The 13,320-nt window shown below is 43.7% G+C and overlaps 1 protein-coding gene across 11 annotated transcripts in view; it reads left to right on the top strand.

Annotated features, from left to right (window-relative positions):
- Nucleotides 1-12,729, top strand: part of Serac1 (serine active site containing 1) — a 54,048-nt gene extending 41,319 nt beyond the window's left edge. For 10 of the 11 annotated variants that reach the window (XM_008839470.3, XM_008839455.3, XM_029566791.1 and 7 more), the window contains 6 exons: nucleotides 3,621-3,762; nucleotides 4,668-4,762; nucleotides 6,466-6,563; nucleotides 7,713-7,895; nucleotides 9,932-10,075; nucleotides 11,908-12,729. In XM_008839470.3, the coding sequence (XP_008837692.1) occupies nucleotides 3,621-3,762; nucleotides 4,668-4,762; nucleotides 6,466-6,563; nucleotides 7,713-7,895; nucleotides 9,932-10,075; nucleotides 11,908-12,044 (799 nt within the window). In that variant the 3' untranslated portion in view covers nucleotides 12,045-12,729. The remainder of the gene's footprint in view (nucleotides 1-3,620; nucleotides 3,763-4,667; nucleotides 4,763-6,465; nucleotides 6,564-7,712; nucleotides 7,896-9,931; nucleotides 10,076-11,907) is intronic. The other variant, XM_029566767.1, reaches the window with a different exon arrangement.
- Nucleotides 12,730-13,320: the final 591 nt, after the last annotated feature.

The raw sequence follows: 13,320 nt of genomic DNA, 5'->3' as shown, positions 1-13,320 counted from the left end.
AAGAGACCGTGGGCTTTTAAGTGTTTGGATTTTTTAAGGACTCATATGGGGCTTTTAAGGTTTTACTGTCTTATGTTGTATTAACAATGTTAACATCATAACTTGAGGATAAGAATTGGAAAGGTTATGGTTTAATAGTGATGTGTTTGTATGTCAAGTTGACAAGGGGTCAGCTGTGCTGGATAGCTTTAGTGTCAACTTGACACACTTGAGCTGAGGGAGCCTTAATTAGGGAACAGCCTCCATAGGACTGGCCTGTGGGGCATCTTCTTGATTGTTGAGTGATGTGGGAGGGCCCAGCCCACTGTGGATGATGCCATCCCTGGGCAGGTGGGCCTGTGTTGCATAAGAAGGCAGGGACCAGGAGAGCAAGCCAGTAAGCAGAGTTCCTCCATGGCCTGTGCTCCAGCTCCTGCCTCCAGGTTCCTGCCCTGAGTTCCTACCTCAGGCTCCCTGATGAACTACGACCTGGGAGATGTAAGCTGAATAAACCCTTTCCTCCCCAAGTGGGTACTGGTCAGAGTATTTTGTTATAGCAATGGAGAGACAAACTAGGACAGTGCGTGTGCGTGCATCCACCTGCTGGACTGTGCAAGCTCAAGCTTTATAATGCATACCTTCTTTGTTTCAAGGCACTTTTGCTTAGTCTGAACAGAAAGGAGATGAGACATACTGTGTGCAGACAACCAAAGGGGTCTGGGCCTGGAGCTCCAGGAGCTGGGGAACATTATGCTAGGTGTCACAATGACCTTGACTTACCTTCCTGCTGAGGACACTGCTGATCACTGTTTCCTCTTGTGTCATTGCTAATATAGTGTGGAAAGGGCTGGGTGGGTCCCATACTGTGGGGCATCTACCCACATTTACAAAGCAGATGGTTTGGGGACTAGTTATGCTATGACACAAAATATAGGCAGTTGCAACAGATTGACCATCATATCTAGGATTGTCTTACATCAGTAGCAACTTAGTAATTCAATTGGTTGCATCCAGTTAACATTCTTCCCTTTTTCTGAATAGGGAGAAGTTTTATTGTTTTGGACTCTAGGAGTTTGGATCTAAAATAGAGGCACTCCAAATTAGAGTTCCTTTTAGAATATTTAAAATAGGTCACATCAATCTAAAAATGATTTTTAATACAATTATAATCCAAATTATACCGAATAAGAATATTTTTATGCTGGGCATGGTGGCACACGCCTTTAATCCCAGCACTGGGGAGGCAGAGGCAGGCGGATCTCTGTGAGTTCAAGGTCAGCCTGATCTACATAGTGAGTTGCAGGACAGCTGGGGCTACAGGGAGACCCTGTCTCAACAAACAAACAAAATACATTAAAAAAAACCTAACTATTTGATTTTATCCAAATGCTTCCAAAGAGGTCATATAATAAGTATCATTCTAGAATGTTAACAGGTTAAAGTCTTCCCTTGTCAGAAAGGCATTGCTCTAATATACTTGGGGCATACCTGCTGAACTGCAGGGTGACTGTGGATCTCACTTTAGTGAACAAACATTTCAATCTATTTGTAAAATGTAGTTACTGTGCCTATGATGGTCAATACTAGGTTGATCATTAAAAAAACAAATGACACTCTTTTAAAAATCAATTGTCAGGGCTGAGGAGGTGGCTCAGTTGGTAAAGTGCTGTGCAAAGCATGAAGGCTTGAGTTCGGGTCCCTGCGCCCACATAAAAAAGTAGGGTGCAATGGTGCATGCCTGTAATTCCAGCACTAGGGAAGCGGAAACCAGATGATCCCTGGGGTTGCTGGCCCATTCGCTAATGTGAGTGAGTGCTCTGTACTATGTGCTATGAATGCTCTGCACCAGGTGATCTGAGTGAGTGCTCTGTGCCATGTGTGGTAAGTGCTGTTTACTATATGCTGTGAGTGCTCTGCACCAGGCTCTCTGAGTGAGTGCTCTGTGCCATGTGTGGTAAGTGCTGTTTACTATATGCTGTGAGTGCTCTGTACCAGGTGCTCTGAGTGAGTGCTCTGTGCCATGTGTGGTAAGTGCTGTTTACTATATGCTGTGAGTGCTCTGTACCAGGTGCTCTGAGTGAGTGGTCTGTGCCATGTGTGGTAAGTGCTGTTTACTATATGCTGTGAGTGCTCTGCACCAGGCTCTCTGAGTGAGTGCTCTGTGCCATGTGTGGTAAGTGCTGTTTACTATATGCTGTGAGTGCTCTGCACCAGGCTCTCTGAGTGAGTGCTCTGTGCCATGTGTGGTAAGTGCTGTTTACTATATGCTGTGAGTGCTCTGTACCAGGCGCTCTGAGTGAGTGCTCTGTGCCATGTGTGGTAAGTGCTGTTTACTATATGCTGTGAGTGCTCTGCACCAGGTGCTCTGAGTGAGTGCTCTGTGCCATGTGTGGTAAGTGCTGTTTACTATATGCTGTGAGTGCTCTGTACCAGGCTCTCTGAGTGAGTGCTGTGTGTTAGGTGCCCTGAGTGCTCTGGAACAATAAGAGAATATCCAGCAATGAAAGGGAAGTCCAGATCCCAGACAGAACTCACATCATCCATCTGTGGTGGCAACGTGGACAGCTGGGCATAAAGGGCCTGTGCTAGTACTTGGTGATCTGAATGCTTCTTTCGTTAACAGTGGATCATCCTTGGGGCCCCACATTCAGATACTAACTGTTCACAAAACATAGCTCTTACTCCAAAGAGAGTAAGAGTTCATTCTGAGCCAAATACAAGTGACTATAGCCTAGCAATAGGTTGTTCTGATTGACACGCTCCAGTGTGGAAGCAGTTAGATGAATCTTTCATAGTCACAGAACAAGAGAAAGTCATAAGTCAGTGCATTGGTGGACATAGCAGGTGCCTTACTGAAAAGTGGGGAAAACCCCATAATAGGTTTCAGGCATTATCTAAAGACATTCTTAGCTTTGGGGTTCATAGAAGCTAGTGATCTGCTAAGTTTATATATCAGGTTTTACCTGATAGTTGAAAGGATGTTAGGTCAGCTGTAGTAGATAGGGACCAAATGCCAAGATAATTCTGACTCTGAATCTATAACATTCCAACTCTCCACAGTCACTAAGTTCTAATCCATAAGTCAGCTTCGTCCAATCTTCAGTGCAGCTATGATTTTTGTTGGAAATGTTACTTTACATTATATATTTTATATGTGTGTATACTGTAAATATCTCACTACTAATGTAAGCTATCATTTCAATGTCATACCCAAAGAAGATTGTTACTTTAAATTCACATTTGCTGTTTCTAATAAACATCTTCCTTAATTTGAGATTTCTTACTTACATTGACTTTAGCATACTTTTATCTAATTTCTTAAATACCTTAGTTGATCTGTGTAGTACTTTAATGGAGGGTACTCTCTCGGTGGCATCACTCACTGGGTTCATTCTCGTGACTTGTGGTTGTTATGCCCATCGAAATGTGTCTTTGTTTTTACTGAAGGAAGGTGAACATGCTCTATGTCTTTGTGAAAATTCCCGGGATTCCTCAGCAACCTTATATCCATAAAGTTTGCCCTAAATAAGTCTTCTCTATGTCACGCCAGCCTGCACTGTCCGTAGCGAACACTGTGTGGATTTATACCACAGTAGTAATGCATTTATTCTGCTTCTTTTTAAAACTCTCTTCCCTCTTAGTCAGCCCATTAAAGCCGATGTCCTTTTTATTCATGGCCTTATGGGAGCAGCGTTCAAAACCTGGCGCCAGCAGGACAGTGAGCGGGGTCAGGCTGAAAATGCTTTGGAAGATGAAGAAAAGTACACGACATGCTGGCCCAAGGTAAGGAGCAGCAGCTGTGGCCGCCCATCGTGCAGCCTTCTTGTGACTTACTTCTGACTCTCCTCACTGGATTTCTCTCATGCAGTTGTTTTTTCTCTAGAACGTCTTAGGATGTTTACATTAACAGCTAGGCTTGTGACCCTAGGTTGTGAAAATTCTTTTTAGGGTACGTTCTATGACTCTAGAAAATTTTTCACAAGTGAAAAATAGAGTAAGAGTGTAATAGTTCACTCTGTTGATGTATAATTTAAAAAATATAGCCATAACTTTGTTTATAATAGCCGATCTTATTTTAATAGTTATAAATGTAGGAAAACTTTGAAAGTATAATCCTACTTTACATTTCTTTGATATCATTTCTTCCAAAGAGCCTTAACTCTGGAATGAATTCATTGAAAGAAGTTTATCCAAAGTTTGTGTAGAACTGATGCTCACTGTAGATGTAAATAGTTTCCTGGCCACTCCTCAGAAAGGATGGCATACTCTTCTTTCCAGTGGTGCTGGGGTCTGGAGATGACCAGCCAGGGTGCCCAGAGACGGGCTGTCATTGTCCTTAGACTTGTGAATTCTCAATCTCGGTGTGTGCTATCAGGGAACACAGTCTGTCCTGGAATGGACCTTTCTACTAACTGCTAAAAGCTCCTCAAATCTAACTGCCCCCCAAACAAGCCTGGATTTTGGTGATGGTGGATTAAAATTGAGAATATTTTCTGGTATAAACATTGATACCACTTTATGACCAGAGGTGCAAAAAGAGAAAATGCTTATTTTTGTCATCACCTTCTAATTTTATTCCAATGTCATCTTTAATTGTCTGTCTCAATGGGACTTTGGCTCCACATGGTAATTACTAGGAGGGGCTCGGTGGGGAAAGTACCTGTTCTCATGTACCTTTTATTTTATAGACGTGGCTAGCAAAAGACTGTCCTGCACTCCGCATTATATCCGTGGAGTATGACACCACCCTCAGTGACTGGCGAGCAAGGTGCCCTACAGAAAGGTAACTTTAGAGGGGACGTCAGACTGGGAGGGAGGGGACCTCTGCCGTGGGAAGTGATTTTTATCACAGGCAGGAGTGTTGAGAATCAAACCCGGGCTCCTGTGCCTGCTGAGAAAGTGCTCTAGTTGTCTACCACCTCTTTTCTCTCCCTTCTGGAAGGAGTTAGCTCTAACTAAGAATAAGATAGGAGAAGCTGGGCTGGAGAGGCGGCTCAGCGGTGAAGAGCACTGACTGCTCTTGCAGAGGACCTGGGTTCGATTCCCAGCACCTACATGGTGGCTACAAATCATCCTTAACTCCAGTTCCGGGGGAATCTGACACCTTCTTCTGATCTTTGTGGCATTGCGTGACATGGGTGCACTCACATACATGCAGGCAATACACTCACACACATAAAAATAATAGATAAAATATCTTTAAAAAAAAGTTTAGATGTAATGCCAGTGTTGAGTTCCTGACCTGGCTTATTTATAACTCTTTTTTTTTAAATTTAATTTAATTTTTATGTGTGTGAGTATATTACCTGCTTTTATATATAAGTACATCCGTGTCATGCAATGCCTGCAGTCAGAAGAGTGTGTCGAATCCCTGGGAACTGGAGTTATGGACAATTGTTAGCCACACTGTGGGTGCTGGGAATCGAACCCAGGTCCTCTGTAAGAGTAGCTGGTGCTCTTAACTGATGAGCCGTCTCTCCAGCCCCTCGTTTGTAACTCTTGGAATAGTGAAGTAACACCGATCTGTAGCAAAGCCTTCGTTTCTACTAAAAGTGAAAGTGATATTTGCTGTGTGTTCACAGTCCTACAAGCTAAGGAAAGCAAAGAAAAAAATGTTGAGCAATTTTGGTCCCTGTGATCCTTTTATGTCCCATGTGCCAACTGAGTACATAGGAAGGAGCCCTGGTTTCCTGAGTCCAGGACCTGGGTCATAGACCTGTCCAACTTCTGACTTACTGTGAACTCTTAGGAGAGTCATTGAAAGTGTCTAGGAAGCTTTGTTCACAGATGGGCAAAGCTGACCTATTCAGTAACATCACATCATATTCACTGAGCAGACTCTACATAGGTGCCCCAAAAGGGTGTCAATGAGGGCAAGTAGACAGTACTGAGGCTACCCTTTGTCCCCCAGAGGAGCACTGGGGGATCTGTTCTCAAAAATGGCATTACAGCTACAGTGTGAAGCTATCAGATTGCTAAACTGTCAAGTTCCCATTTAGTCTGACAGAACTGACTTGGAGCTCTGATTCAGTTTCCTAGTATTTCTAAATAAATCCAAATGATGAAAGCTTAATATTAGCAGCATAAACACAAGCAGGATTAAAGCTTTGAAGAGACAACCAGGTCTTTTATTGTCAGGGTGTGGGATGAGTAAGGTGTCCCTGCACCCCCCATTCACTTGGAGCAGCTGGGGTGAGACTCAAGTTTGACCTGTACAAATCACCAGACATATTTGATGTTTCAGTAATACTTGTTAGTATCTGAGTGGCTTGTTATGGGCTTAGCTAGTTCTAACTATGCCAGTGTTAACAAGTTTCAGATGGAGAATGACCAACTTCAGAAACTGAACAGAGAGCTTAGGGTATCCTGCACTCCAGATGTTGCACATGATAGTCACCGAGTAAGCAAAAGTTCCTGACTTAAAAATTTAGCAAGATTTAGGGGATCGATGCCTCCCGTGATGCCTGCTGTTTTCGTTTTGTTCAGAAAGTCCATTGCATTCAGAAGCAACGAACTTCTTAGGAAGCTCAGAGCTGCTGGTGTTGGGGATAGGCCAGTGATTTGGATAGCACATAGCATGGGAGGTAAGGATGGTTTCATCTTCAGAGTGACCACCATGAGGTGGTTGTCAAGGTTATGGCCAACCAATAATTCTGCATCTTTCTGTTTTACTTACTATGCTCCTCCCTGCAAAGTTAATGTTTTGGGCTGTGGCTAAGTTTTAGTTCCTACTCTCCTTCCATGTTTGCTTTTCTAGAAGGGGATAGCTAATAGCAAACAAGTAGGAGGCATGACTGATAACTTGATGGTTCCATGTGTTCGTGAGTCATACCACACTGCAGATGTTTACCACTGGGCTTGGATAAGCCAGCATCCCTCAAGCCCCATGGGTTTCCGCTTTCTTCCTCCCCATGCCTCTTCCACATGGCCAACTGCCGTTGCCTGTGTGCTCCACTGAGTCCCAGCCCCCAGGTCCCCTGAGCTGCTGAGGATGTGTCGCGGCTGCTGTGTCATGGCTCCCGAGCGTCCAGCTTGGTTCCTTCAGCTGCATGCCCTGCTCCTCCTCCTCCCCTCTCCCCCAAACTAGTCTCTGCATTCTCTGTCCTCCTTTTGTAAGGCCTTTGCCTAACCCCGGGCTTGGGTGTGAGATGCACTGTGGCTCAGAAAGGCTGAGCCTCAGCCAGAGCATTTTGCTGAGAGGAAAGTGGGTGTAGCCCTTCTGGCCAGCAAACATCCCCTGTCACTGTGCCTAGTATCTTTGTATTACTGGTTAGAAATGGAGAAGGGGACAGAGGAGAAGATGCCCTCTGGGCGCCTTTCCCACAGCAGCTGGTTTTCCTTGGTGGGACCGTGACCTTCAGCAGTCTCCTGGGTGTGGGCTCTCCTGGCCAACCAAGACACCTGCTGCTGAAGCCATCTAGGGACAGCTCATAGCTCAGGTAGGGCCTGACTCTCCTCCACCAGGGGAGTACACTCTGTGCTAGAGGGGCCTGTCCCACAAAGTAGGTTATAGACATTCTACCTGTTTATAGACTTGTACTGAATATTTTAGCTAGCCAGTCATGTGACGTGTTAATATTTTATTATTTTAAAGCCTTGTTTCTTGTACTAGAGAAAATGTTTAAAATTTTTTTTGAATTTTAAAGCATCTCTGTTTTGTTTGCTTATTCTTTAAAAAGAAGATTAGCAGGAAGGCAGGCAGCCCATTGCTGTTCCCTCTCCTCTGTGGCTAGGTCTTCTTGTCAAGAAGATGCTGCTGGAGGCCTCTAAGAAGCCAGAGCTGAGCACCATTGTAAACAACACCAGAGGGTTACTTTTCTACAGTGTCCCTCATCATGGATCACATTTGGCTGAATACTCTGTTAATATCCGCTATCTTCTCTTCCCCTCTCTGGAAGTCAAAGAACTCAGCAAAGGTAAAACTTTCTGTTGTGATGGATACTGGGGTTGTATAACATTAGTAACATGGAAGGAAGGGGAAAAGCACTTCTTTAAATATATTATCTTGTTTTTAATTTGCATATGAATTTATTTAGATTATTCACAAAAACTTTTGCCTTGGGCATGATTCTTTTCTTTGATGTCTCTCTTTTTTGTTGTTTTGGTTTTTTTGCGGTCTTCCTGAGACAGGGTCCCCCAGCAGCCCTAGCTGGCCTTGAGCTCACTAAGTAGACCAGGCTGGCCTTGAACTCTCAGAGCTCCGCCTGCCTCTGCTGGGATTAAAGGTGTGTGCTGCCACATCTGGCTGATATCTCTTTTTGTTCTTTTTATTTTTTTATTTTATTTTATTTTATTTTTTGTCTTTTTGAAGCAGGGTCTCCCTGTAGCCCCAGCTGTCCTGGAACTCACTATGTAGACCAGGCTGGCCTTGAACTCACAGAGATCCACCTGCCTCTGCCTCCCAAGTGCTGGGACTACAAGTGTGTGCTTTTTTTTCTATGAATTTGGGAAATCACTAACAGTAAAATAGAAATTAACTTTACACACTCCTTTAATCCCAGCATTCAGGAGGCAGAGGCAGGCAGATCTGAGTTTGAGGCCAGACTGGTCTTCGTGGTGAGTTCCAGACACCAGACCAATCAGAACTACATAGTGAGACCCTTTCTCAAGAGAAAAAAAGTGTGTATACATACTGCATATACACACACATGCGTGCACACACACACGCACACACACTCCACATATGAATTTTTGTGATGGTATGTTAATTATAAAGCAAGCACTGTTTTGCCATTGACACTTGACTTGTAGCCTAACTTAAGCCCTATTCTAGAGAAAGCTGCTGAGAAGAATGTGAAAGTTCTGCTGATTTGGACAGAACGTTCTATGTGTTAGGCCCATTCACTGTCTATTGTATGGCGTACCTGTTCTGGATGCTCTGTTCATTATGGGAAATGGGATCTGGACTCTCTACAAAATTAGAATCTACTGCTGCATTTAGATCTAATCTGCTTTTATATTTGGGTGGTCCCATGTTGGCTGCATACATATTTATAATTGTTATATGTTCTTGCTGAATTGATCCTTTTATCAATATATCATGACCTTGTCCCTTGTTACTGTTTTTAATTTGAAGCTTGATTTGTCCAATAATAGTATAGCTTTTCCAACACTTCACTCTGAGTTTACGGGTAACTTCATGAGTAAAATGAATTTCTTATAGGCAGGTCATAGTTGGCCCATTTATATGAGTTACTGAGAAGTGGACGTCCTCTTGTCTATGTATTCTGCTTCTTTGGGGTAGTTTAGTTCTTTTCTACTTCTCATTTTTATGATTTGATAGTTTTAGGGGTTCTCTGTTCTTTCCCATCAGAATTACCTTCCTTAAGTGTTTCCTGTAGAGCTGGTCTGGTGGTATGAGTTTCCTGTTTCTACTTATCTGGGAAAGACTATTTCTCTTTTGTTTTTGAAGGATATTTTTGCTGGGTATGGTGTTCTTGGTTGCAGGGTTTGTTTTTTTGAATAAATGATCCTGTTCTCTTCTGCGTGTCAGTGAATGCACGCCAGAGATCAGTGTCAGGTGTCTTCCTCAGTTCCCCTCCACCTCATTTTTTAAAAAATATTTTATTTTTATTTTATGTGTATGGGTATATTGCCTGCATGTGTGTAAGTGCACTCATGTTATACAGTGCCCAGGGTCAGAAGAGGGTGTTGGACCCTCTGGAACTAGAGTTACATATGGTTTTAGTCACCATGTGGGTGCTGGGAACCAAATACAGGTCTTCTGCAAGAGCAGCTGGTGCTCCTAACCTCTCCAGCCCCTCCACCTCATTCTTTTGAGGCAGGGTTTCTTTCTGAACCTGGAATTCACTGACTGGTTAGGCAGCTGGCCATCAAGCTGCAGGGGTCCTCCTGTCTCTCTCTTTCCAGGGGTGGGATTACAAATTACACTGCCTTTTATTCTGAGTTGAGTAAATAAAACTTGTCAAAATCTCATTTTCTATAACTACAGATTCTCCTGCACTTAAAGTACTACAGGATGACTTTCTGGAGTTTGCAAAAGACAAAAACTTCCAAGTGCTGAGTTTTGTAGAAACACAACCAACATTTATTGGCAGCATGATTAAACTGCACGTGGTGCCCGTGGAGTCAGCAGGTACTCACCCTCGAGTTGTGTAGGCCTTGCGTGCCTGGTTGGTGGGACTTTGCATTTAATAGTAAATGCCAGGTTTGGTTTTTTTTTTGGTCTTTTTGAGACAGGGTCTCCCTGTAGCCCCAGCCGTCCTGGAACTCACTATGTAGACCAGGCTGGCCTTAAACTCACAGAGATCTGCCTGCCTCTGCCTCCTGAGTGCTGGGATTAAAGGTGTGCGCCACCACGCCCGGCCCCTGTAAATGCCAGTTTTTATATCCATTTTCTTAGGCATGTATTTGGAGAAAGTTTTATGAAAATCCAGAATCTCCATTATACTTCTTAGTGGTAGATTAAAATTTTTCTGCAAGCATACAGCCTTGGCATTAGCCCTCCTACCTTTACTTGACTGATTGGATGGCAGAGGTTAAGTAACTAGCTCCTAAGGCATCAACAGTAACATCTCCTGTGTTAAGAATACACGCACTTCTGTGGGCTAGATTAACAGGGGTGTGCCTTTAACAGCAGTAGCTGCATAGAGAAGGAAATCTGTTGATAAACATGAAAGTTTTAGTAAATGGAGGGTATGAAAGTTTGGAAGCTTTGGAAATAGAATATACATAGGAAATGTTCAAGAAGGAAATATTTCAAAGGGGTAAAAAGAATAGTGAAGTCCAACCTCTTCATCACCTGGCATAGGGAAATGGCTAATCCCTGTGGCCATGGTGTAGACCCTCCATCCAGCCTCTCCTCAGGGCCCCCTAGATTGTAGCCACCCCATGCATTTCCCCAAACTGACCATGGCCTCAGTTTGGTTGCCATCTCCGGGAACCCTTTTCTGGTTACCTCTGAGGCTGGCTTAGGTGCTGTCCTGGTAACTCCCAGCCATCTATGAGCTCTTTGTGTCTGGAGACAGTGTGTCCAGAGTGCCTGCCTCCTGCACGATGAGCTTTGTCTCGTTTCATGATATTACCATGTAAAATGGGAAGTGCTTCACATTGCTAAGTAGCTGCTCAAGTTCAAAGGCCAGCTGCCAGGTATCTTTAGAAAAAGTCTTGGGAAACTTGAAGCCAAAACAATATGCTTCCTGCCCAGCTGCTGCAGACATAGCCTTGTCATAACTGCGCCTCATCTTCCATGGACGGAGGCTCTTCCTACTACCCACATCCCTCCACTCGGCAGTGGCCTCACTGGCATCTCTCCTCCCCTGCATCCAGGTGGACTTGTCAGATTGAAATGTCAGAAATCTTTTCTGGTCTCAAGCAGTCAAGCACTAACTTGTCCCCTATCACACAGCTCCTCCCTGACCCCCCCCCCACCAGGAATGATCTAGGAATTTAGGTCTAGAATGGGCCCCGTGTGAGAATTCTCATTCTTTTTTTTTTCCTTTTTTTTTTTTTTAAATTCATTTTGAGACAGGGTCTCCCTGCAGCTCCAGCTGGCCTTGAGCTCGCTATGTAGAGCAGGCTTGACCTCAGTCTCACAGAGATCTGTCTGCCTCTGCCTCCGGAGTGCTGGAACTAAAGGCATGTGCCACCACACCAGGCTTGAGAATTCCCATTCTTGTAAGTTCTGCAGAATGATTTAATACTAGCCTGCAGGAACAGGGAGGTTTCTACACCAGTGCTCAGGCTCTGCTCACTGTGAACTTATAAAGTATTCGGAGCACACAGGGACACTAGGAAAAGCACACAATGAGAATTTACTTACTGACAATCCATTCTCACACATTGAGTCAAATGTTTAGCTATAGGCAGGTGGTATAGTCCTTTGTCTGCTGGGTCCCTTCTTAGAAGCAAACGGGGAAGGAAGCCATGCTTTTTCCTTTGATTTACTGACATTTCTCTTTTCTTCAGATTTAGGCATTGGAGAGCTAATCCTTGTGGATGTTAACCATTTGAACATCTGCAAGCCAAAGGAAAAGGATGCTTTTTTATACCAGCGTACTCTGCAGTTCATCCGTGAAACCTTAGCCAGAGACCTTGACAACTGACAGCCATCTTCCCTCATTTTTATGTGAATACAGTCCAAGAAACTTGTCAGCTCCTCTCTCTTTAAGCTCTAAGCAGTCCTGCAGTCAGTGTGGCACAGCAGGGCCAGCACGTAGCACATGCAGCTCTGCCTGCAAACACCCACACAGGCCTGGCAGTAACAGAGGAAATGCTGAACTGGGTTCCTCTGGCTTAAAAAGAAACTCCATCGTGCCCGGTCTGGGGCTAGGGAGCAGAGCTGCTGTGACCAGAGTGCCTGTCCAACAGATACTTCCCAGCTCTCCCGAGAGCCCCACCGCAACTCTGCTCACCACGAAAATGCCATTTGGGAGGGTTCCTAAAGTGGGGAGAAGAGCGAACTAGAACTTGAAAAGAATTCGTTCTGGGTAACCATGTGCTGAAAATTTTCTGAATGCTGGTGTTTCCTGCTTTTAAGTTTTAGTTCAATCTTTGACGCTTTCTCACTGGCCCTCATCAGACCTGTTGTCACACATGGGCAGCTCGTGTATGCTTCCGTTTTCATATTACTGAAAACAATCTTTCCTTTTAAAGGTGTTCTTTCCAGATAGCCAGATGAGTAACTAAGCCACTGCTGATCAGAATATGAAAACTCTTTTAAGCTATCAGATGTACTACTTAGTATCAAGATTCTCAGATTCTCTTTGGCTCAATAAATGATACTTTCCTTTCTTGTTCCCTTGGAATGGTATAACTTGACCCTCCAGCCTGTGAGAAATAGGAGATCATGTTGATCGGCATTTTTTGTTATTTGAGTAATAATGTTATTGAGATGTAACTCACATACCTTAAAATTCACTTTTCTTGCATGTTGCTGGGGATCCAATCCAAGACCTTGTACGTGCTAGGCAGACACTTTGCCACTAAGCTATAGCCCCAAATGTGTATCTTTAAAGTGTGCAATTTATTGGTTTTTAATATATTCACAGAGTAATCCAACTATCACTGCTAATTTCAGAATATCTTGTCATCCCCCAAAATTCATTCAGCAGAGGTCAGTTCCCACCTCCTCTGTCCCAACTCCTGGTAAACACGAATACACTTTCTGCCCTTGTGGATTTGCCTATTGGGCATTCATATGAATGGGACCATCGAGCAGGTGACTTCTTTGCCTTCCTGTTAGCATACTGTTTCAGAGTTCATATATGATGAGCATAATACCATTTGTTTCTTTTTATGACCAAAAATACCCCCACTGTGTGGTTTTCGCCCTTCATTATTATTTTTGTTTGGTTTTTAAAAAGATTTTTATTTTAATTT

The sequence above is a fragment of the Nannospalax galili genome, unplaced genomic scaffold (genome assembly GCF_000622305.1).
Source record: "Nannospalax galili isolate Female #2095 unplaced genomic scaffold, S.galili_v1.0 scaffold211, whole genome shotgun sequence".
Lineage (NCBI taxonomy): Eukaryota > Metazoa > Chordata > Mammalia > Rodentia > Spalacidae > Nannospalax > Nannospalax galili.
This window is presented reverse-complemented; position numbering and strand designations above follow the sequence as displayed.